Source organism: Ambystoma mexicanum, chromosome 6p (genome assembly GCF_040938575.1).
Source record: "Ambystoma mexicanum isolate Mex_15411 chromosome 6p, UKY_AmexF1_1, whole genome shotgun sequence".
NCBI lineage: Eukaryota > Metazoa > Chordata > Amphibia > Caudata > Ambystomatidae > Ambystoma > Ambystoma mexicanum.
The window spans coordinates 419,444,951-419,469,836 of NC_090935.1; the positions used below are offsets into that span (position 1 = coordinate 419,444,951).

The 24,886-nt window shown below is 42.6% G+C and overlaps 1 protein-coding gene across 4 annotated transcripts in view; it reads left to right on the forward strand.

The window, feature by feature from the left end:
- C6PH5orf34 (chromosome 6p C5orf34 homolog) overlaps window positions 1-24,886 on the forward strand; it is a 676,382-nt gene that overhangs the window by 516,477 nt on the left and 135,019 nt on the right. For all 4 annotated transcript variants that reach the window (XM_069627234.1, XM_069627233.1, XM_069627235.1 and 1 more), the window contains one exon: window positions 14,391-14,477. In XM_069627234.1, coding sequence (XP_069483335.1) covers window positions 14,391-14,477 — 87 coding nt within the window. The remainder of the gene's footprint in view (window positions 1-14,390; window positions 14,478-24,886) is intronic.

Genomic DNA, 24,886 nt, shown 5'->3' on the forward strand with positions numbered 1-24,886 from the left:
TAGAGTCCCCTCACCAGAGTGCATGACCCAAGGAGTGAAGGAAGCCCAACCGGTATCCGAGGTCCACGGTGGTGCTGCTTACCGTGCACTGAAACCGCTAAGTGCTGCTGATCCGAAAAGAGCCCACAGCTGCTGATGACCTCCAAATTGCTGACGTCCTCCCTCTTGTCCCCACGACTGAGGCTCAGGAACCCAGGGTCTGCACCGCTGCAACAGGACACAATCCAGCTGGACCATTCTTCTTTAAACCAAAGTTACTGTTTAGACTAGGGGTACTTACCTCCGTGTATTTTTTTAGCTGTGTTTTTCTCAGTTGAGACTTGCAGTGGCTTACCTTAGACTTGATTTCAACTCTGCTTTTCGCAGGCTTACCAGCTTGTGACTCTACAAGTGATTTCTACAAAACTCTCTAACTTTGCGCAATACTTTTTACTATTGTTGGGGAGAATTCTCATTCTATGGCTAATTTCCCTCACCTAGTGAGTCCGCCAGCAGCTTTGCTGGATTTCTGGAGTTATTTGTTTTCACTTGGTAAGAGTGTGAGCCTTTTTTTCACTCTTACATGTATTTTGCCATGTGTAGTTTACTGTTTGTGTCATAGTGGGCTCTGGAGGACACCACTCCATGAGACCCATTTTTTTATGTGTGTTACACAGCACCTTCAGTGCAGTGACACAGGGTTGTCTTTTAGACTTCCCACTGACTCCATTATTCTGGGGCTGACTACTGTCCCCCACAAGCAGGTAAAGTTGCCATTTACTTTATGTAGTCATTTAAAACTACAGACCCAGTACACCCCATCTTACATGGAGTACTGAAAAGGGTTAATCCCTATCCCTTTTTGTCTGTGCCTCTCTGAGCTTTGTTTTGCTCTTTTAACATTTAGACTTGACTGGTGGCAGTGGAATATACCTTAACTTTTCTGACGCGATTATATTATATAAACGTGGAATTGTTCCAGGCTATTATAGTAGCCTCGAACATAAACCCGCTTGACCAAATACTCTTTCTTTTGGCCCCGGTCGGGTTTATTCGCCATTTCTTTTTGTTAAAGTCCTTCTTGTGTTTTACTTTGCGTGGCAAACCAGGTTTGCCTTCTTTGTTCAACGTCTTTTGGCGGGGTTCTGCCAAGAAGCCCTCCTCTTGGCGCCTCGGTGTCTAGGTGGGCTGAATGTGAGGGAGGGGTGTAGTCACCCCCTGCACCAGATATCCTTTGAAACCCAAGTCACACTTTGGCATGATTGGCTGAGGTGGTTGTCCGGGCCGGACAACCACCCTGCTGTGTGATTGACAGCCAGGCTGTGTGAATGGGGGATTTTCGCATAAAAGGCAGGACTCTTGGGCTGGAAGTCAGAGTCGCCACTGCTGGAATGGCAAGGAACCGAAGAGAAGCGGAGAGGTCCCGGTGAAGCCCTGCTGCAGTCCTGAGCGATCTACCAAACCCAAGATCCAGTCCGGAGTCGTCTTCCCTTGAGCCTGGTGGGATCAACCAGCTCCTCTTCCACAGGCAGAGGATCCTCTTCCTGGTCGAAATTGCTGCACACTGCTGTAGTGGTCCGGATAGCCATCTCTAGGGCCTCTCCTGTTTTAAAGGAGCGCACCTTTTATTCACTGTCGCTGCTGCTGGCCTCATCCCTGCGTAGTGCAGCTCACTCCAGATGTCCTTGTCCCCACGACTGAAGATCCAGGAACTGTGAGTCTGCAGGAAACTACCAGGAACAACTGCCGTGGCACCAGCTTCTTCAACGAATAAGGTACTGTGTCCCGCTTCGAGGAACTCGGGTGAACCCTTTTCTCCTCATCCAAGGCTTGCCCTGGTCTTCCTTCGCTTTTATAACTTTTGCTTCCTCTGTTGACAATATCCAAGTACTCCTGGCAACGCTGAATCTTAAAATGTCTGACTGTGTGATCCTCGACAACAGGGACCCGGTTCCACTTCACATTGGCACAGGCCTATTGACTTTTATTTTCCTGTCAGCAAGTGTTCTCTGATTCTGTCTGTCTTCACAAAAGTATTGCCTATGATTTTTGCCCCCAACTCGCTTTTGTTAACTCAGGTGCTAAGTGTGGTTTTTCCCCGATAACATTTCTTTCCACGGATACGCGTATCTTTAGTAAAACCGAACTGTCATTACCGTCAAAAAGTGATTGCACATGTATTCCTGGTAACGTCTATTGTTTCACAACACCTGTCCGCCTAATCATAAGGTACTTACCTTGAGTTGTCCTGTACACAGCAAATTGGTTGTCTGTAGTGTATTTTTCGTGTGATTTTAGTTTAATAGAAGTCAAGTGTTTTACCAACGGATGGTTTAGAAATAAATGTACTTTTTACTTTTCCACCAAAAACCTTGAGTCAGTGTTTGCTTTAGCCATAGTAACTGGTCCTGTGTGTAATTTCTACTACTGCTCATTTGCTCTTGAGATACGTCTGGCTGCTCCGCTACTGCTAGCACTTTAACAGTGTAGTACAGGCTTGTACCAAAGGTGAACTTGTATTCCCACTTGTAGTCTTAATTGTATGTAGTGGTCCCTAAGGGCACTGCACAGGATTCTACCTAACTACTATCTAAGAAGTCCCTCTGCTCCATAGACTTTACTCCAGTTGACTTTGGCTGTCCTGGCTCCCTGCAGACTCTTCTAGTTCATTGACTTTGATATTTCTGTCCCTCATAGGTGGTAACTTGTTTTAGACTGTTATTGCTGGAAGAGGCGTGTCTAGATTTCATTGGAAGATTTAGTTGTCCTCGAATATATTGAGAACCTGTTTAACCTTTGTTTCCTTCCTTTAACCTTTCCTTTCTGCAACCTCAGGATCTGCAAAGTATAACTAGTGATATATAAATGCCATTACTGTCCTTGTGAATGAAGTCACCTCGAGGTGTAGGAAGTGTGTAAAAAGCATATCCAAAGAGTATTAACTAACTTGTGCCGATTCTGGAAAAGTATTTTAAAGTATATTTGATTGTTACATATCTTGCCTTTTTAAAGAACGCTTATTTAAAAATTGATGTTAAATCAATAACCATGTATAACTGAAACCTTGAGTGTGTTACTTGGGTACTTGTATTTGCGAATTTCATTGCTACAGCTCCACAGCTCACATTTTCCCCTGTTGAGATAGGCCTGGCTGCTCAGACTACCAACCTGTGTAGTACAGACCTATACCTAAAGATGGATTACCGAATACCAAGCAGATAAATGTTGTGTAGTATCAAACCGTTTTACTACACCAAATCTAACCTAACATTGACAACACAAACACATTTTTTTTTAAATAAAAAGGAAAAGTGTGGCCTCAAACCGTTTTTTATTCTATCAACTCATTGCAGAATGAATGCAAAGGAATATGAATGCACATTGTAATTTACCTTCGGGTATCGAAGTGCATCCTCCTAAACAAAAGAAAAAGATGGGTTCTCTTTACTACTTTAATATGAAATGTTACATTTTAAGCAGCAAGTTTAGGAGGAGGTCTGAGCTAGGCTCACACCCGGATCAAACAACACCATCACTAATATCCCGCATTCAGCTACTTCACAACTCTCTCTACTCAACACCAATGTAGTGCCCTGTTTTGCATTGAATCATATTTTATAATATACTGCTCGCCTTCAAGAGCTCAGAATACATTTGAACAGAGCATGGATATATTGTAACTGGCCGGGGAGTCTATAAACTCAAAATAATGTGAAATAAGCCTGAGGTTTTTCAGATAGGGTGAACAGCTGGGGAGACACGGGCCTGATTAGATACTTGGGGAATAACCATATATTCAAATGAGAAGAATACACTCAACTGTAATACGAACAATATCTTGATTTAGTAACTGTTAATGTTAAGCGATGAAGGAATTTCAGTGTACCTATGGTAGACATTGTGGCTTTAGCTAAAATGCGGCTTACACAAGAGAATTTGCTACAATTTTGACAGCATACCTTCTTTAAAGCATTCAGTAAATTCAATAAGTTCCTTTCTAAACGATTCTGGCCAGGACAACACCCTATCTTCAAAGTAGATACCCACAACTAGATTGGTTGAATAGATGTTAAGTCTGTGCCTGACCTATTCATTTATTGCTTAGCAGATAAGCTGCAAGAGGTGGTTCACTCTAAGGCAATGCAAATGTGAAAGCACTTGACGAAATGTATTTGATACAGGGATATTTCGGACTTAGATACTATGGTCAAAAGCAAACAAGCATACATTGTTGGTATGGTGCAAAACTTTGAGGATGCAGTTGGTGCAGCCTGACAGTCCCTCGAGCTTCAGAGGCGTTTTATAGGGGTGAAACCGGGGTATCAGGATGTTTTGTTAGGTTTTCATATCCCAATGCATAGTTCATCACAAGACAATTATCTAATGAAATTCTTGGTTCAATAGCAGTGTCAATTTTGAGATTTGTTTACATTAAGGCAGCACTGATGGAGGGTGTCCTTCTTTCATGACAGTTCCAACCACTGACACAATAACAGTATAAAATTAACTGCTATTTGAATTCAAAACCATAAATGCCATTACAGTAGCATGCTCATAGGGCCCTTGTTCTGATGGGAAGCAGAGTTGGGCTGTGGGTTATCGCAGGGGCAGTGCGCCGCTGCATGCAGACACGCTAAGGAGGTCTTACTTGCAGTCTTGGTGACTGCAGAATTTTCTTTTATTACAATATCACTAGCAGATGTTACGCAACTTGTTAACCACGTATTTTCTTGTAAACACCTTTACTCCACTAAATGTTCCCCTTTTGAATGTCTGCCTTTATCGTTTGCTTTAACAACAACCAAAACTGTAGTTTGCCATTTGATTTACAGCCCTCCAGTTAAAGCCGTGGTTTTCTAGAGTTTTTGGATCTTGTTTCTGAAGCTACACTGAATCATCCTAGACCTCTTCTGCAGACGTCAATTTATCCACACATTTATTTTGGCCCCCTCCCAGCTTAAATTCAAGATTTTCTAGTATCTTTTTAATTACATCAGAGGGTACATGGTCTGACTCATTAATACTTGTTGAGACCGAGTAGTGATCAACTGTTCTGATCACTTCTTGATCCCTTTTCAACCTTCCATTTATTGTTCATTCATTTTACATCAAGCTGCCGCCTCACAAGCAACAAATGAAATTGAAACAAATATTCTATTTAATTAACACCTTTTGCTTTTCCCACATGAATTCATACCTAAGCACCCATAGTGTGGGAAGACAGCGTAAAACCAATACTGAACCTTGCTATGTCCCTGAACTGACTGAAAACAAAAGGGCCATATGAAATTTTGGAAAAACAATGGGCAAGACTCCAATCCTTAAGGGTACCCCAAACATTCTTGTCTAGCCTGCCGGAATCAGAAAAAATGAATTGCTAATTCAAAATCTGACTGTTACAGAGAAACCATTGTTAAAGCTGGCTTAGATTCTCTCATTTTTCAACTGTGCGTCATTGCCTTCATTCTGTGAGTGGCTCAGCTGCAAGTATTTTGATTGGCAAACTTAATGACATGAACTCCTGTTTTTGAGTATGAGTTAAACCTGATTCAAAACAAGGTCCTAAAGTCTCTATTGAAGTTCCTCCATTTTCCCCGCTCAGTAACACCTTGGAACTTCCATTTACCCTCAATTGAAGACGTGGCTCGTGTTCTTAACACACGTAAACCTGTTATGTTAAGCCTTTCGGGGCGATATTGTCTCCAAGTTCAAAATGTATATGGTAGCATGGAACATTTAATAGCACTTGAAAGGATGAACGGAGGCACCTGGTGCGTTTGTAGCGCTCCAGTTTATTTTGCAATCAGGCTGCCCCAGTGTTGTGAAGATCCCAGTGAGTAATACATAAGGTCTTAATCTCAACTCTGGCCTTCAAAGGCAGCCAATTAAGCTGCAACAACATTCCTGCAGAAGGGGCGAGTCTTGGCATGTTTAAAGCCAAACTTGCTGCAGAATTCTGAAGCACTTATAGCTGCTGCAACTGATAGTGGCTGTGCCAGGTAGACATTTACTACGACAGTCAGGAGGAAGGAAAGGGAGACTCTTTCGTAGCACTTTTAATTGAACAAAGCCAGGGTTGCAGACTGCCGATATCTGAGCTTCACAAGAGCCCGTAGGGAGGACCCTAGCACCAAGAACTTTCACAGAGGCATTGAGGGTGGGGCATGGGCCTAGGGAATCTGGACAGAATGAGTTCTGGCTTGATTCCCTAGGCCCATGCCCCACCCCTAGCACCCTATAGTAACTATGAGCCAAGTGGTTTTAGCCATCTGGGAACCGAACACAAGGACTTCAGTTTATTCCTTGTTGAGCTTCAACCAGTTAGATGCCATCCAGCATCCTATGTCTGACAGTCTTTCAGCTTGCAGAGGGTCTGGGGGGTGTTCAGTTGATGGTGGTCGAGACAAAACACAAGTTGGGTGTTGTCTGCGTAAGTATAACAGTAAACCGCAAACTTTCAGATAGTCGGCCAGTGGTCGCATGTAGAGATTAAACAAAACCGGCGAATGTTCCGACCCTTGGGACACACCACAAGGAAGAGAAGAAGGAGAAACGCAAGCCTGGAAGGAGACAGTTTGTGTATCTTCGGCAAGGAAAGACCCAAACCATGCTGATGGAACACCCGAGATCCCAACCTATTCCACACAGCCTAGTGTTAATGACTCCAATCAAGCATTCCCACTAAGTCAGTGCTTTGTCTGGGATTGCTCAAGGGAAGCCCTTATTTATATATTTTTATGACAAGTTATAATCTGGATGATGAACCCTTCTATAACGCCACTCTCTTAGAATCCCCCTGACCCCACTGAGCCAAGAAGTAGGTTTGTTTTGCAAATTAAAAAGGTTTATTTGAAAAATTAAACAATCGATATATAACACACTTTTATAATAAATTAATATTTGATATCACACTTAAGAATATGATGTTGATCAACAATGGATAATCTTACACTAGCACACTTATTTTATTACTAAGGAGTTGGTATGGAAAGAACAAGGTAGCTGGGAATGCTTTATGGTTTCAAGGAGATGCAAAGATGAATAAAAGGCAGTACAGAAATAAACTTGATAGGATTTCTTTTTCTCTGACAATTCACTCCCCCCTATGCAATGTAAGGAGATGGAAGTAACACACACAGTCTTCAGGAATACAATCACAGTACAATCCGAAGTAAGTCCCCCCCCCCTAGCAAGCTTAGATCACAGGGATGATTTTAAACACAGGCAAAATACTTTAAATGTGTTATGCAAAGAAGGGAAAAATATGCTAAAAATGATTTTAATTCCCTATAAGAGATTCAGGGTGGGTGATAGCTACTTTAAATTAGTTCAGGATCACTTTAGCAATGCTCTATGAATGATTGTCAGGTTGCAAACCAATTTCAGCAAAGGAAAGCAAGAAGCTGCTATTTTGGCAAGTGAAGAAATTTGAGCCAAATCGCAAATCGCGGCACTTTATCCGAGTGCGTCGAGCGCAATTACGGTACGAATACAATGAATAGAAAGTCATTGGAAAGCCTAGAATCCTAGCTTTAAAATGAAAGTTAAAACTCGCTCCTAGCACAAACGGTTCAAGAGATACGGACGATTGCGTGAAGGTAGTTTTTCAGAAATGAAATAATGATTCAAAATGGCAAAATTACACTTTACAGGTTTAAATCGGAGAGGGCACACACGATTCCTATGATGCAGTTCTGGACAGGTTCAAATGTTTTTAATCGAATTGTTTTAAGCTAAGAGATGGGTTTTGCACAGTTCTAGCTGGGTACTCACACTATACATTTGAAAGGAATGGCCTTGTCACGGATCTGGTCAACGAGTTTAGCTGCGGTTCTCTCTGCTCGGCGGGTCAATCAGGCACCGGTTCTGTTCACAGCGATCTGGTCTGGGTCTGTTAGCGGATCTGGATCTCTGGTTCTGGTCTCGGCACTGCACAGTGGTCTGGTCTGGGTCTCTTGAATTGGATCTGACGGTTCTGGATACACAGGATTCTTAGCAAGCAGCAAACCACGCAGCCCGGCGGTTGAATAGTTTGCAAAGGATTTTGAGGCCTGCTGAAGAGAACTCAGCTTGTGGGTTAGGCATTTGCTTTAAGTTCTGGAGTCCGAGTTCTAAGTTCTGGTCTCTGTCTGGATTTGAAGTCTAAGTGCTGGATCTGGTGTCTTCTGGCAAAGTGCTCCGCAAGAAATCCGCTTGAAGTGGGAAGTGAATGTGTCATTTTAAAGATCCCAAAGTTGTACTTTTCTGTCATCTGGTTACAATTAGTTATCAGTATTCTTATAAAACATAAATTTGCCTTCCATTCACTTCACTTCAGTGTTTGGGTCTGCCCCCAGAAGCTCGGTGAGTCAGACGGTCACATGGCCTTCTTTGCTGGCATCTCCCAGAGCAGTGTGTTGACAGTAAACACCTAAATCAGCATATCCTATTCAATGGAAAGTGTCTATAGTGTTGGGTCCTGCAGGCTGGAGGAGAAACCCCTCCCTCTCAATCAACAGGGCCATGTGATATCCTGCCTTCTTGTGTGGAGTTCTGAGGTGAGAAGGTTTCCCAGCCTTTTGGACTGTTAATTGAATCAGCCTGTCTTCTGGGAACAGCAGGTGTTTAAGAATTTTAATTAACCAAAAGGCTTTGAAGTTTCCAACTGGCTCAGGATCCTTTTGCAACTCCTGAAGTACAGTTCTCCTGTCAGAGTTTAGACCGCTAGCGCCGGTTTGTGTCCAATGCCGGTACTGCACTGATTTTTTTAGGAGTTGTCTTGAATTAAGTCCATTTCAAAAAGGGGATTTTACTTGATAGTATATGATCCTTGCTTAACATTGTTTTGATGGGAATCCTTACAGTAGAGTGGTGATGTGGAACACCCCACAAGAAGGTTGAATCTTTAGAGTGGTCTTGTGAGCCATGATTTTAGCAAATTTTTGACATCAAGAAAATGAATTCCCAACAGCTCTGGGTTGCTTTTGGCAATCAGCATTGCCATTCCCAATGGTTTCAGGCTACTGTGCGTGTAGCCCAATGGTGGTTTTAGGCAGTGCCCTCATGTGGTCACAAACATAGGCAAAAATGGGTGGCAGCCTATTCTTCACGTTTCCCTGTGCACTTTCTGGGGAGTTCTGGCCATCATGATGTTTTCAATACCAGTAATGCACAGTTTTATGGTAGGGCTTGGATGCATGGGTAAAAACATCCCACACTAGGAGTATACCATGATCCACAGTATCCAAGGCTGCAGAGAGGTAGAGAAGAATCAGTACTTCGACCCCTCCACAGTCCTGAAGCATGGCTAAGTCATCCATGGGTGGAATCAAGGCAGACTCTGTATCCATCAAAGGCCTTAAACCAGATTGGTAGGGATTGAATCAATTATGTTTCCAAGAAATGAGAAAGACGCTGGGTAATTATGGCCTCCATGAATTTCATTAAAGCCGACAGTAGGGATATTGGCCGTTAGTTACCTGCTACGGAAGGGTTAAGTTGGGGCTTTTTAAAGAGAAGCGTAACCAGCGTGTGCTTCAGTGGGGCAGGAATTGTCCCTGATGAGAAACAGTGTTGAAGTGCCGCAGTAACCAGGGAAATTACTTTCTAAAGCCTGAAGAATACATTACGGTACAGGGTCACTCTGAGATGCTGATTTAAGTTATCCCAGCGCTTTAACCACAATTGTGCCATCAACCGGTTCAAATTGAAACACTCCCAGTTGAGGAGGTTCCGCCAAAGAGACAGAGGATACTGTCACCCGCACAGCCTCAACACAGGTCTGACTTTCATTTATGGGAGCATTGTTTTTTTTTCCTCAAGTCTGCCGCCAGATCCCCTGGCTTTTGGTTGGAATATGAACTTTCCCTGAAATTGTACATCGATAAAAATGCCAAGATACCCAGTTACCAGTTTATCCTTCTACGAAAAATGAAGCCTCTGCTATTTCTTTGTTTTTGAGGCCCTTGTGATCTTGCATGTGGATGGTGGAAAGGTTATTCTCAGGGTAGTCTCCAAAAACACATGTCGACCCCTCAGACAGGTATTACATTCTGCTGCTCAGTTGGTTTCAGGTAAAAGGAAATTGTATAATTTTGCCAGATTTAGAAGAGTTATACTGGCTTCCTTTGGAAGCCCATATTCTATTCCAACTTGCTGGCATTTTTCTGCATCAACTCCCCAGGATAGCTGAATAGCAGTTGATATCTGGCGTGGGGTCCGGTACGCCACTCGAAGTAAAGGTTTTCCTTGTCTTATGATCCTTAAAGTACACAAACCCCACAATTCGTGAAAGGCACTTTCTGGTGCCTTTCTGCATTAATGAAATTCATTAGCCGCTACTTTATCTTTTAAAGCTTCATTATCATTTTTCTATTTTGTATTATTGATTAATGGTTCTGTACTCCATTTCCCACGGGTCGAATTGAATTGATATTTTATTTCTATCGCGCTCATACACAAGTGTTTCAGAGCGCAAAAAGGCATGGCATGAGAGGGGAACGGGAGAACAAAATGATCTTACTAGGCCCAGTGACATTGAGAATGTGCAAGTGCATTGTGGAGTCGGAGGGGAAAAGTGTAAGGAAGGGGGAGAAGTGGAAAGTGCGGAGCAAAAGGAGAAACAGAATAAATAATAATAAATAAATAATAAAGGCAACAAAAGTGGTAGTGCAACCAGCAAGTGGCAAGTGCTGGGTTTAAGGCAGAAGACAGTTAGGTCCGGTAAGTGCAGGAAGAGAAAGAAAAAGGGGTGAGGCACTGTGTGGGTACAGATACAGACCCCAGTGCAAGGGGTGGCAGGGTGAGCGGGAACCTGTGCCCGGAGGACAGAGGGTAGCCAGGTGCACAGTGCCAGGAGAACAGATCAGCAGGGGAGAGGGGTGGTTGGGTGTGCATTCTAAAAATAAAAATGCAAAATCTATGAAAATAAATTTTAAAAAACGTAAGTATAATTTATATAAGAACAGTGTTTTATTGACACAGCGCCCCTCCTAAGTCTAATCTATATATCTTTTGGTGTTCAATGTTGATATACAATGTGAATATAATATCTGTTAACCAGCAGCATCCATATCTTGGAGACATTAACACTACAATCCACCTATGGATGACTCAAAGCAGAAATCCCAGGATGTTGGTGTGCTCGGTTAGTCAAAGTTCGGATAAAATAAATATGTGAGACCATGAATTCATTCATTTGAATCTATACAATCTCAAACAATACGTTCTCATGTTTAAACTAGATAATATCAACATTAGATCTTCATATCTGTAGCCAGAATCCAGGTGCTCTGGATATTTAGCAAAAGACTCTGTACCTCTAATAGTTCAACCTACAATTCCTCATATTTAATACTCCTATTTGGAGCCAGAGCCCTTGTGCTCTGTATCTATACAGCCTCTCACAAGAAGTTTCAATATTAGAATTTTTTAAAAAATGTACAATAAGTATCAATATTTGAATCAAAAACCCTTGTACCAATATTTGAATCAAAACACTTTGTTCCAACATTCTCATTGGTGCACGTGCCAATGTTTGACCCACTTCAGACTTTGTCTAGGTATTCGTAACCCTATATTCACCAATGTCATGCATTGTATCTTTAAAATTCAAAGTCCATCCAAATCCACCTGTGTGGTTAATCTGAAGAAAGAAGGAAACAATGACAAACAATTGGAAAAGGGAAAGTATGTTTCAAATTGTAATTTGTGTCTCTACTTGCATTAATTCTTAGAACATTAATGAATGTCCTAATCCATAGGTGATCCCCCAAGACTTAATGCTGAGTTTTCCCATGCTGGCTGCACCATGGTGGGTTTCACAATGTCCCCATAAATCACCCTGTGCTCACTAATCACCCTCTCAGTTTTTTACTCTATCAAATCTCTAGCGGCACCATGTAACATCCAGCGGCAATAGAAAATAATTCCAAAACCTTTAGTCATTCTGTCATACTCTTACCCATCTATTAATATTACTGCATGCTTGACTGTTTCACCTTTTAGGTCCGCTCCTCTGAATGATTGATAATTCACCTGGGTAATCTATAAAAGGTTGGTCCCCTACAAAATGAAAATATACGTACCCCCTCCATCTCCATCATTCTTCTGTATGTTAATTCCATCCAAAAAATCAAATCGAATAAATCATTGCTATTGTTCAAACCTAATGAATGTATGAGTACTAGGTACCTTGGATAAGTTGCATGAAACCTGTACTGTCCAGTTGGATTGCCTGTCTCCTCTTCTAAGATAATTTCCCCAGAATTATTACTATGAGTAACAATTATGTTGCTTCAATTCTAGACAATACCCCATCCCAATCCATGTATCCCTAGGTGCTAGGGAACTTGCCTATTGGTAGTTGAGTTGCTTTACAACTGGGGCGATGTTCCGCGTGTTGGATCGCCGCCGCATTTAGGAAACGATACTTGTAGCATCACAGTGTAACGTGATGGCGTCACCTTGTTTGTGACTTAACCGCGTTTGATTGGATTGCAGTTGTTTTAGAGCGTGACTACATATTTAAAGTGAGTCCTGCAGCCTCCTTTTGTGAATACATTCTGTGGGCACTTTAGTAACAGCTGTTCTATCCATGATAATGGTTATCCCTAACTTCCTCTTCTTCTCGTGCATTAAAATAATACTATAATTTCATGCCCATATTCACTAATCAATCCTTCTGTCTGTACATCAAATTGTAGTTGGTTCTGCACTCCTTTGCCCACGGGTTATGTGTGCACATTCTAAAAATTGAAAATATAACAAAATAAATCAAAAACCTCAACTATGCTACATATGTGCTTGTTTTTATGTAGTATGAACTGAGCTATGAACCAACAGAGACCCATATAACATGGGGACACAATTTAAAGGATGGAATATTAAGGTTACACTTGAGAGGACATGGGGAAAGAAGGGATACATAGGGTTACAGGCAGGGAACACAGGTTAGGGTGGGAACACAAACCCTGTCTTGATAGAATTGTTCATGTGTCTTCAGCCAGATGTAGAAGCCCTGATGCTAAGCTTGTGTACCTTATTTGTTGTTTTTGCAAGAACTAGAGTTTTTGAATCTGCTAAACGGCTTATTATACATTAAGCAATCTTTGGCTTTGATAAGAATATCATTCTTGGGTAGCTTTGTATATGATTGAGTTTCTTTGCACATATCAGTTTTAGGAAAGGATTTTGTTGAGCCAAAAGATGTCATTAATCATAAGTGTAGTAAAATGTAGTAATTACAATTTCTCTCAAGTAGGTGAATTGATATAATATGGAGTATGAGGATTCTCTCTTTTTGATGATAGTATTTTCGGATGTACTTTTTATGGATTTTAATCCTTCTCGTATGTGTTTTGAAAGTTCATTTTATTGAATTGTGTTACATCTTGAAGTTAGATAAACATAACTTGTGAATGGTTTGATTTAAACCATTACACAATAAATACATAAATTAACCTTCCACAGGACTGTCCAAAAGCATCTTACTTTTGACGTAAACGTATAGATGAAATTATAGATGAAATGTGGATAGTGTTGCCTATTTGTACAGTGCTACCTCCATATTTTAGAAAAACCTTATATACATAGATATGTAATTCTGGTGGACTGTTAGGGATCCTGTGCTTGCCGTCACTTGAGTTGGCAACTGGGCAGATGAAATTGTGTTAGTCATAGTTATTGCTAAACCAGGGTTCTCCAATATAGACTTCATTCCTCAGGATGCGGGCTGGATGTGGTTTACTGAAGTGGCATGCCGAGTACTTCCCCGCTGTGGCACATCCCATGCAATGCTATTGGAATAGTTTAAATTAACAGATCTCCTAAACACTCGAAATGGAACTGGTAAAGTATCTGCAGGAGGTAATTGAAAGGGAGAATAGTATAAAATATATTTATGCACATATGTAGTGTACATATGAGAAATCTGCATCTTGAGGGGCGGGACCGCTATGAGTATGCTAGGTGTATGCATTTATCTGTCCATTCTTGATGTTTGCGATTGTTGCTTTATACATGGTTTATAATTGGTTTATAATTGCTCGTTCCATAAAGTCTGCAATTATGTTATGTATTTGTGTATTGTTGCTTGTGTTCCATATTTCTTCTTTTTAAATGATAGCTTGAAATAAGCTGACATACTGGTAAATGCTATATGTTTTTGAATCAACTGCATTCAGAGTTACCCTTTGTTGTACTGTAATGTTGCATAAAATAAATGTAAACTCACCTGGAAACATTTTAAGCTAACATTTACTCTAGTCACTAGAAAACAATGTGTGGAAAACACAGTTTTGAAGGTATTAAATAAAATAACTACAACTAAGAAGGTGAATGTTTGCACAAAATAAGCGGTCATGTATCCTCTGCACACCCACGGTCCATAATTTCTGTTAATAAAATAACAATATTTATTTTCAAAAACATAGCCATGTGAAGGCAGTGACGGCATGGTGCATGGGACTGGATGCTAACATGGGGAGAGAGATGCCAGACTCAGGAGTGGAGGAAAACTGGTAATTATCTTTGTCTTCTCAATCATAATCTAAGTATGATAATATATGTGAAATTATGAATGACAAAACTAAGAAAAAAATAGTAGTTAAGGGAACAGATGTGTACAAGTTAAAGCTACCGTGACCTTTTAGCAGAATAGCATTTGGTAAATTGCTATCAATTCAACACTGACATCACAGACTGACCCTTAGGTAATTTTCTTCAGTTCTTTGGACATCTGAGGAAAAGTGCAACAGAAGACCATTTACATCATTTTTAGAAAACAAAGATGTATTGTAGACCGGCGACCAAATATACTGAACTTGTGGCTGCTTCGCTACATGAACCCTTGCCTTTGTACCAAATGATAAATTCACTCCAGTAAAAAGATGTTCAGTATTTAAAAAGGTCTTCTTAAGGATGTGAGTAACAAAAAAGATTGGCTGGTTTCACATAATCAATTTATTATTATTCTTTTTGAATCAATGGATATTGACATGTCACACTGTGTCCTCCTTTTGCATATAAATGGAGGGATGGAAGGATTCCAAGAATGTGTTGCTTACTATTTAGTGTATGCATCACCCATTAACCCAGCTGGTGCCTTCATAAGGCCTAGACCTGTGTAATTATGAACTTGGTGCACAGATTCTGGTAAGGCCTCAACTCTCTAACAAAAAACCATTATCAAATTTATCACTGGACTACAGTGAACTAATTAGACTTGAATCTAAATCAAAACACATGTCATAATCGTTGGAGCTATTCAACATCTGTAGATCTCGAGTTTGGCTGACGCATAAGAGATCAGCTTAAAAACCTGGGTTTACTATTTACAGCAAACTATCTATACCCCCACAAATATTAAAACTGCTAATGTGCTGCTGGTTTAAATGTAGCACTCTGAGGCAATTGTTTTGGTTTCTCAGTAAAGCCCAGCACGCCATCATCAAGCAAGCACACAGGCAGCAACAATCGGCTATAACTAGGATTGCGCTTAATAGTGAACCAATTGGTCTTAAATCTAAATCAAAACAGATGTCATAATCGTTGGAGCTATTCAACATCTGTAGATCTCGAGTTTGGCTGACGCATAAGAGATAAGCTTAAAAACATGGGTTTACTATTTACAGCAAACTATCTATACCCCTACAAATAGTAAAACTGCTACTGTGCTGCTGGTTTAAATGTAGCACTCTGAGGCAATTGTGTTGGTTTCTCATTTAAAGCCCAGCACGCCATCCTCAAGCAAGCACACAGGCAGCAAAAATCGGCTATAAGTAGGATTGCGCTTAATTTCTCAAGATACTCCTTAACAATGTTGTGTGTATGCTTCTTTGGCTGCACATCATACCGAGAGTGTGGTTCAAAATCCTCTGTGATACACAAAGCAAATCATGACCAACCTTCTGCCTTCATCACAGACAGATTTGTCCACTATATCCTGGGGTAAATACTACACTCCCAGCCGAGGATACTGCAAACCTGAGTCAGTGGTTGAGCCTCTCCTTCCTAGGGATCCAGAAATGGAATTCCTTTCACGCAAACATCAGAGATCTCGCTGAACATCATTTCTTCAGAATAAGCATGAGACTTTTCTATATGTAGACTCCATCTGCTCCCTTCCAGAGTCCCTCAGCATGTTTTGGTACTTTAGGTGAAAGCCGTATTTACCAAGTCACTAAACTAAGTGCAAATAGACTATTACATATTGCTGCTAGTTGGTCGCGCTCGTCATTGATAAATAATTCTAAATAGGTGGTCTTTGAATTTTTTGAAACACAAATACAGCTTTAATTCAAGTACACTTTGTAAAAAAGAAAAGAGTTCAGCCATCATGTGTTTCGACACAAGGGGCCTCATTACGAGTATGCCGGTCCGGTAACGGTGTCGGTAAGCCTACTGGCACCGTTGTTACCGGACCAGCACACTCCTAGTCTGCAGTGGACCTGGCGGCTGGGGCGGCACCCGCACGCAAACATTCCGGGAAGCACCGGCACCGTTGTTAACAACTGTATAACAACCTCCAAAGCTTTGCCAAGAGATACAGGCTTATTATTAAGAATGTTGAAGTCCAGTTGATGGCCTCAGTGTTTCCGTGGACCCAGGTGCCGGAGTTGTTATGAGGCCCAGGGTCTTTCTCAAGGCTTATACGTAAACAATAGTCAAATAGAATTATTTGAAATGTATGTTAACCTTGACATTCACATACATGAAAATAATAGATACATACTGTGGTCATGGTTGGGGACTGGAAAAATGAGCAGACGGAGACATGGGAAAAACAATTACAATCCGAAAATCAGCTCAACTTATCATACTTGACTTCAATCGTTATTTTACCCCACCTTGTGTTGTGTCAGAGGCAGAGTTTTACAATCAAGTGTGAATTGTGGGCAGTTTGGTTGAAGCATCCAAAATGCCTAAGTTTTTATGCCAAACAAACGTGGGCAGATTAACTTCGCAGTGCATCCATGCTGTGTGGCAAAGGGTGCATATGTTTTAGTAAGTATAGATATTAGACAAGTGTATAACCAAGTGGGTGCTCTCCTTCAGGTGTAAGGTGAAGTAACGTGAGATAAACTCACCAATGGTCCCAAGTCTTATTGTCCTGAAGATCCAAATGAACAATACAGTCTCGTGAGTCAACTGAGAAATGATATGGATCTCTCTTCTGAAACTGGTGAAGACAAACATAGAGGCACTCAACCTTCTACTTATGGGCAATGCTCATTTGAGATCCTTATCCCTTTTGGATAGTGTATCGATTGTTGCTTAGTGGCTGTGAACGTTTATAAAAATAACCTAATTAGAGATTCATGTTGAATATTCATCAAAGGAAGAGCAGTATATTGCTGTGGACTTACCTCTAAGATTGGGGTGATCTTCAAGATTTGGCGATGTTTGAGTATGTTAACTCTACTTAACCCAATATGTAGTCCTGCAAAAAACTGAAAGCATGCTTAGTTAGTTTAGTTGTGGCTGGTTCTTTGAATCATCCAAAACATCCAAAATACTGGTGCTGTATTAGTCAGAAATAGGCAATAAGATTGAATATTTGGTTGTTAGTTTAGTCTCATTGGCTCATACTGTATAAGAGAGAGCCTCTCAGTGTATGCCTAGCAAGAGACCCTGTTTCCAGGTATCTGATCCCACAAAGGTAGCATGCAGATTGTCATTCTTAACTAGATTGGATGGGGTGTCCGGTTCGAAATCACCCATGGGAATCCTGCATGTCTGATGCACATGGGTGCCATATTGCGACATTATTTATGTATAAAGTTAGCGTGTGATGTCACACGCCCATTGCGTGTGACATAATTCGCACGTCGCGTATAGGATCATGACTACTAGTAGTCAACTTTGTACACAGCAGTCATGGTTGTTATGGGAGCCGTAGTCCACTTATAAGTGGCATTGAATGAAAAATGCCATTTGGTTATACATTGTTAATGTCATCAGGAGATGACATGAATTGCTAATCATTTACCTAGTTCCAGGCTCGTAATAATGAGCACAGACAATTGCACAGGTAATATTTTACCCCAACAGTTGGGTAGACACAACATAGTGTTGGGTTGGTCACAGACCTCTCGCTGCAGCGTATAATATTGCAGTAGTGACATGCTTGGACTGTTAGGAGTTGTCAATAGTACTGCCGTGGGGCAGTGTTTATTATATCATTGATGCTAGTTGCACTACTGAAATGCTATTCAGCTTTGCTGGAAGTGTATGGCATTTAAGGCGCTACTTCCCTCCAACCCACACATGTACATTACAAAATCTGTTGTTTAGGTACATGTCATGATTCCTGCCTCTCATGTCCCCAGCCCTCCAATATGTCAGGCTGGAGCCAAGCCACGATCACCTACATGGCCCTCAAGGGCCTCTCCATCCCTCCAAAGACCCACTTGGAGTCAGACTTGGCGCTTGTGGCACCAGCCTCACTCACTCCCATAGGATAACATTGGGGATTAGACTTGTAGTGCATTGATGGGGACAAGATGGATGCCCCCACATATTTCGGTTCCCGGAACTGCATGTGTGGTCTAGTCTTTTGGCGTGGTTCAGCCCAGAGGCACCTGGGATACCCAGAGACTAAGCCACACCCAGGCTGAGAAACATGCTTTGAGTTTTCTGCACCTGCAGCGTAACACTCGCCGTGTTCGGATCGGTCTCCAGTAGGCCTGCATCTTTCTTCTGCGCTCAGCTCCTGCAAGAACAAGAACACCGTTAGGAACAGCCTTACCTTGCGGCGCTTCTGCCCATCAGTCATCGCTCCTTCTGTTCTGCTGGCATCTTCGGCGGTGTCATTCCCATCCCGGCACGCCGCTTCCTTAGGAAAAGGGAAAAGAACAGAAAAAAGGCATTAGTAAGCATTCTGCAAATCTTCAATTATTTTTAAATACTGTACGAGCTTCAGACGCTTACCAGAATCCCAGCCTCTCTGGGGGATCTCTGTCTATGGAACTTCTCATCCATCTGCAAGAGGGAAAAGACACTCCAGGTTAGCGTGGAAACATCTAGAGGCGCCGCATACCACGCTTACCCACCGCATTTGTTCTTCATAACCGGCATCCATGCTGAAAAAGTCGCGGCACCTAAAAGACACAGAAAAAGAACTTGGTTGAATGCAAATACGAAAGGGGTGCATCGCGCTCACCTTCAGCGCTACACATCTCCACAACACGCCGCCATCCACGGACGCTGGCCATCATCTAAGGAAGGAAAGGAACGAAGTTAGAGAACTGTTCAAAAGACTCATTATACTTACCTGTCGGACTCTTGCCAGTGAAGTAACTAGGCAGCAACGAGCCCGCATCAATCAACGCGCCCCTGCGCTGAAAGCAGGACAGGAGAGCACACTGATCCACAGCTCACCTTGTTTTCTTGGATAAAGGGAAAAATTGGACCCCGGGGAAGAAGGGGTTCAAGCACACAGAGACAATAGGGAGTTAAACTCTACCATTCCTGCGTTTCAGGCCCAGTCTCCAGTCGAATAGCCTCCAGGGTAGGGTTCGAGGTCGTAAGAGGTCAGAACAAGCTGAGTGACGTCCCCGTGGATACCAGGTGAGCGTTACAATACATCAAATAAGTCAGTGAAAGATACAATGTTGAAGAGGTAAAAACTTGTTATGCATGTTCAAAACAAGTAGAATACATACATTGTACATGTATTTTCTCTCACTTTTGCGATACAGATTTAGCAATATCAATAAAATTAGTGGATATAGAAATACGTACACCTCATGTTCAACATTTAGACCATCTTTGGTGCATCTAAGTTTGCAGATGCATCTAGATTCCATCTGTCTGAGCATTCGTGTTAGGTTACCCCCACGTTTCCCACACTTAGCTTTCATAAGGCCGATGAATTTGATTTCTCTATTATCTGACATTTGGTGTCAGGTTTGCCAATGTTATACTTTTGAGGTTGGGAGTCTAGCCTCGAGGTTCTAGTTGCTGAACACACCAGCCATCAACTTTCTCGGACAAGAGCGCACTGTTAGTCGGTCATACTCCTTTTCCAGTTACTAAACTAAGTGCACACAATTTATCAACCAGGTTCATCTTTTGTGATAACTTTAACTGTAGGTCATTGTGTGGAACAGTCTATTTGTAACATGTGGAACCCCAAGCATTGTCTACATTTTTGGGTTATTTCTGTTTAACAACATGCCGTTATTATTCTGCTTAAAGTTGAAGCCATGTTCCATGGCATGCTAACTCAGCTGAATACCAGAAATCTACAACTTAAACATTTGATTGTACAGTTTCTAATGGATGGTTTCCTCCCACAGATTCCTCATCTTTGCGTCATCCATCAGGCACAGTCTGAACTGGAAAATGCATATATATCTGGAGCCGCCAACTAGATCTTCTTCAGTTTCTTCTTTCTACGGTCTGATAGAGGAAAGTTATTTTTAGAGCAGCCACGTTTTTTCAAAATGTGCTCTCATAAAACACCACCACAGAAGTTGGGCTTTAAGCCCTGTGAGAAATGTGGTTGCACAGAGCGGTTTTAGATCTGCGTCTGACTTGTCTGATGTCTTGCTATAGATTACAAAACTGTGGAATGCTTTTCACTCAGTTCTATGCGCCTGGAGGTAATCGGGGAGTGGGTTGTGTGTAGGCATCATGAAGCAAGACACAGACAACAGACTTAAGATTCCAACAACAGATATTTATTAACTTAAATGTCAGAATGGTAGAAGGCTTAATTTGCCCTGTGCTAAGGTGGGATTTCCCTACCTGAACGGAACTAAGTTAAGTCTGAGTCAGAGTTCAACTTAAAAGTCTGTCTGTGTCCAACACCTATGCCTGCCCTCACAACTAAAGCTAAACAGTGTGTTGGGATGTCAATAATCAAAGAAATAGTGATCAACACAAAGTTCTAGACTGCTTTCAGCTCCCCTTCCCCAAGTTCAAGGAAGTACCATAAAGGTCTCAGAATTACCTCTTACACTCAAGCTAACACAGTTCCACACAATTCTCAGGGTTCCCTTCCCCAAGTTCCGAGCAGTATAGTTCAAAGAAAAAATGGTCTTGAATCTTTACCCTCAAGACAACAGGTGTAATGTCACAAGTCTCAGTACTCCCTTCTACCAAGACTACAGCGCCACCAGTTAGTTATTTCAGTCTTCTACAGGTTTGGGAGGAGGCACTTAGTTGCAGGGTACTACCAGCGGTGGTGTGTGAAATTGTAATTACAGTGATGTTGAAACCGGGCAAGGATGCAGGAGCATGTGCGTCGTACCATCAGCTGTCGCTGATAAATGTTGATACCAAGATATTTGCCAAAGCCATAGTGAACCAACTGCAGTCATTGATGCCATACCTCATCCACAATGATCAATCAGGGTTTAAACCTGATAGAGCAATGGCATTGAATCTCCGTTGATTTTATAACGTGTTGGCACAAGTGCCCACTGACTCAGCCACGATCGCCATTTCCTTGGATATGCAGAAGGCCATTGAAACTGTGTACTGGCCTCTCTTTTTTGCAGTGTTGGAAAATATTGCCTTTGGTCCAGGGTTTGTGCCATGTGTATGTTTGTTGTATACAGACTCAATAGTGATAGTAAATACGAATGGGGTGCTATCTGCGGCCATTTCACTGAGTGGTGCACCTGTCGGGGATGTCCTCTGTCCCTCCTTTTGTTCGTGATCGAACCACTAGCTGGCCTAATTCGTCTGCATCACTGTTAGGCAGAAACCTGTGCAGTTCCCTCTGGGACCACTGCAAAAGATTTAGGACTACAGGTGTTTGGCAGTAAACCCACTTGGTAGCAGTCTGTACCACACAGATTCACTTGGTAGCTGTGGCTGAGCAGTCAGACTTCCCTCAAGAAGAGTTAGGCAGTATACAGAGTATTCACAATAGGTCAAGAGAACACAATAGAACAAGTAAACACTGACCAGGGCTTGGTGTAAAAGAGATATAATTATTTATTTAAAAACCACATCTAGAAAAACACAGAGGCACTAATAGTAAGCAATTCAAAAACACGGTCACTAAAAGATATACACTCCCTTAAAAGAATATTAGAAAAGTCTTAAGTAAAGCCCCACTTATTTTCAGACAGCGGTGAGTGCTTAACGTAGATGGCACTCTAATAGTTCGTTTTAAAAAGGGAGAGAAAAGCAGAGAACAAGTTGAAACAGATCCCAACACTTTTACAAGAACATAACAAGAGAGGAAGGCAAAGTAAAACCGTGAAGTTAGAGTTGAATAGGCCAGATCCACTTTCAGAGGATCAAAACGAAATGTGTTCAAGGTCACACGGTTGCAGTGCACAAAAGTCTTGTAAAGGTTCAAAAAGGAGTTGGACCAAAGAAAGGGACCAGTTAGAGGGTCAAGGCGGCCAGCCCAGTCCAGAAGGTTAAGGGGTTATTATTACCTTGTAGCAATCTTTAGAAAGGGAGGCTTGGCGGACACGGACCTTAAAATGGTGAGAAGACTCCAGCGGGGGCAGTTGTTCCTGGCAGCGCATGCAAGTCGGTGCTTCGTCCGGGGGAAGAGAGGATCTCGTCGTGGAGGAAGACAGGAGTCCATTGCACTGCCAGGGAAGAAACCAGCCGCGGAGTTTCTCAGGTACAAGGAGTGGTCCGTTGATTCGCGGTTCAGTGGTGAGTGGCTATCCTGCCGCCGGGGTGCTTGGCACGGGCAGTTCGACCACAAACCGGTCTTAGGTGCGAAGAAAGAAGGTAAAACTGGTTGTGCCCACCAGTCAGGGGAAGAAGCCTCTCCAGCCGGGAGATCTTCTGTGTCGTCGGGAAGTGGTGAGTCGGTTTCGCAGGGCTCCACCGGTGGTATCGTCGTGGTAGTTCGGCTCAGCTTCTCCCTTGTCGGATTCTCAGGTCCTGTAGCGACTTCTGAAGATCCAGTCCCCAAAACCCTGCTTTTATGCAGCATACCCCCATTCACTCAGCCTAGCTGTCAATCAAACATGCTAAGCGGTGAACCGGCCGGCTCACCACTTGGGCCAATCACACAAGAGTGCGACTTCAGTTACCAGGGTAACTCAGTCCAGGGTGCCTAAACCCCCTCCCACACCCCCTGTGGTACCCAGACAGAGTGGCACCACTTTTGGAGGCTTCTGTGGAGAAGCCCGCCAAAAAGTGGAACAAAGGGCTCGACTTGGGTTGGAGTCACAAAAGAGAACACAAACGCCATTTTAGAATCGAGTCCTGGCAAAAAATACCAACCGGCGAATTAATATTAAATAAATAAACCAGCGGTACGTTCGAGGCTATGAGAATTAAATAATTAAATTTGGTAGCCTCGAACAATGGGAAAATCCCATAGGAAAATATTTGCGGTCGAATATAAAAAGTAGTTTCCACTGCCACCAGCCAAAACTTGATCAGGGGGGACGGAGACGTGCCCCCTCGACTAACAGACCCCGGGGTAATCGAATTGCCCCGACCAGTACGTCCACAATATGATGGTTTGTACTGGTTTCTGTTAATAATTTGGGACTAGTAAAGCCAATGGTGACTTCACATGCCCTGAGAGACAGTAGTCAGTCCCAGGGTATGGAGTCTATGGTGGGGTGTCACTATGACACCCCTGTGTTACTGCACGGAGGGTGCTGTGTAACACACGTAGTAAAAACACATGAGACCCTATGGAGTAAAGGACCCCATAGCCCATAAAACACATTAACATTCAAAGGAACACCATAAATCATGTCCAAGAGTGGGAGAAGAAGAGTCTCACTCTTGGCAGGGGGAAAAAACAAACTCCAGAAATCCAGCAAAGCTGCTGGGGGACTCACTAGGTTAGGAAATTCAGCCTAAAGAGAGAATTCTCCCTAACAATCACTCTGTGTGTACTGAGGCTGGGCAGTCCTCCAACGGTAATATAATTATGTAAAGACTATATTCTGTTGTATGTCGGACACCCGGATAGGTCTGTGGGGGTGGTGCTCCAGACAGTGAAGGATTTCGGCAGATATTCAGGATTACACCCCAACAGGAATAAATCGAGGTATTCCCACTGGCAGATGTCACACAGGGATATGTGGGGTGTCGTGGGCTATGAATGGTTCAAGATTCTTTCAGGTACCTAGGAATCATTGTCCACAGGTCCGCAAAAGAGACTATAGCGCTAAATTACACTGCCTACATGAAGCAACTAGAGCCCAAGATGAAGTTATGGGGGATGGTCCCGATGTCCTTGATGGGGCGCTTATCCATAGTGAAAATGTTGGTTCTCCTGAAATAGCAATAACCCGGTGTGGCCGGGTGGGGCGTTCTTTAGGGAGCTGCAGTCGCTTTGCTTGTCCTTTGTGTGTGGCAATATGGGAGTTCAAATGGGTTGGCTTGCACTGGCTAGGCCCTGGGAGGAGGGAGTCCCTAGAGCCCCTCACTCTGAGCTTTATTATTTGGCTGTACAGGGATTGCATGCCTCCTACTGGGAAGACTTGCTTCCCCCACCCTCTCCACAGGCAGAGCTGGATAAATTTGCAGCGGGTGTGGTGGCACTCCGCACATTGATGTACGATACTAAAAAAAAGTTGCGTGGACCCATGGACTTGCTAGCGGCTGATTAACAGGTGTGCAGTAGGTTGCGACAACTCGGTGAACTGGAGTACCCCTATGACAGGGGGGCTCCTCTGGGGGCTTGCCGGTCTGTCTCCGACAATGAATCGCTCTATTTCACGGAAATGGGAAGACTTCAAGAACCAGGTTGGAGAGTCTTGAGTCCAGAAATTGAGCAACTGGCGAATGAAAACAGCATTCAGGATGCGCTGGCCCGAATATCCCAATGAACCCGAAATTAGTCCAGGAGAATCATATATACACGAAGCAACAGTGGGTGGCTGCACAAAAAGGGTGTTGGTTCTCTACAGTAGATTGTTATGCACAGTGGTGCGTAGGGGCCCTGAAGTCCGTGCAAAGTGGGAGCGAGATTTAAGAACTG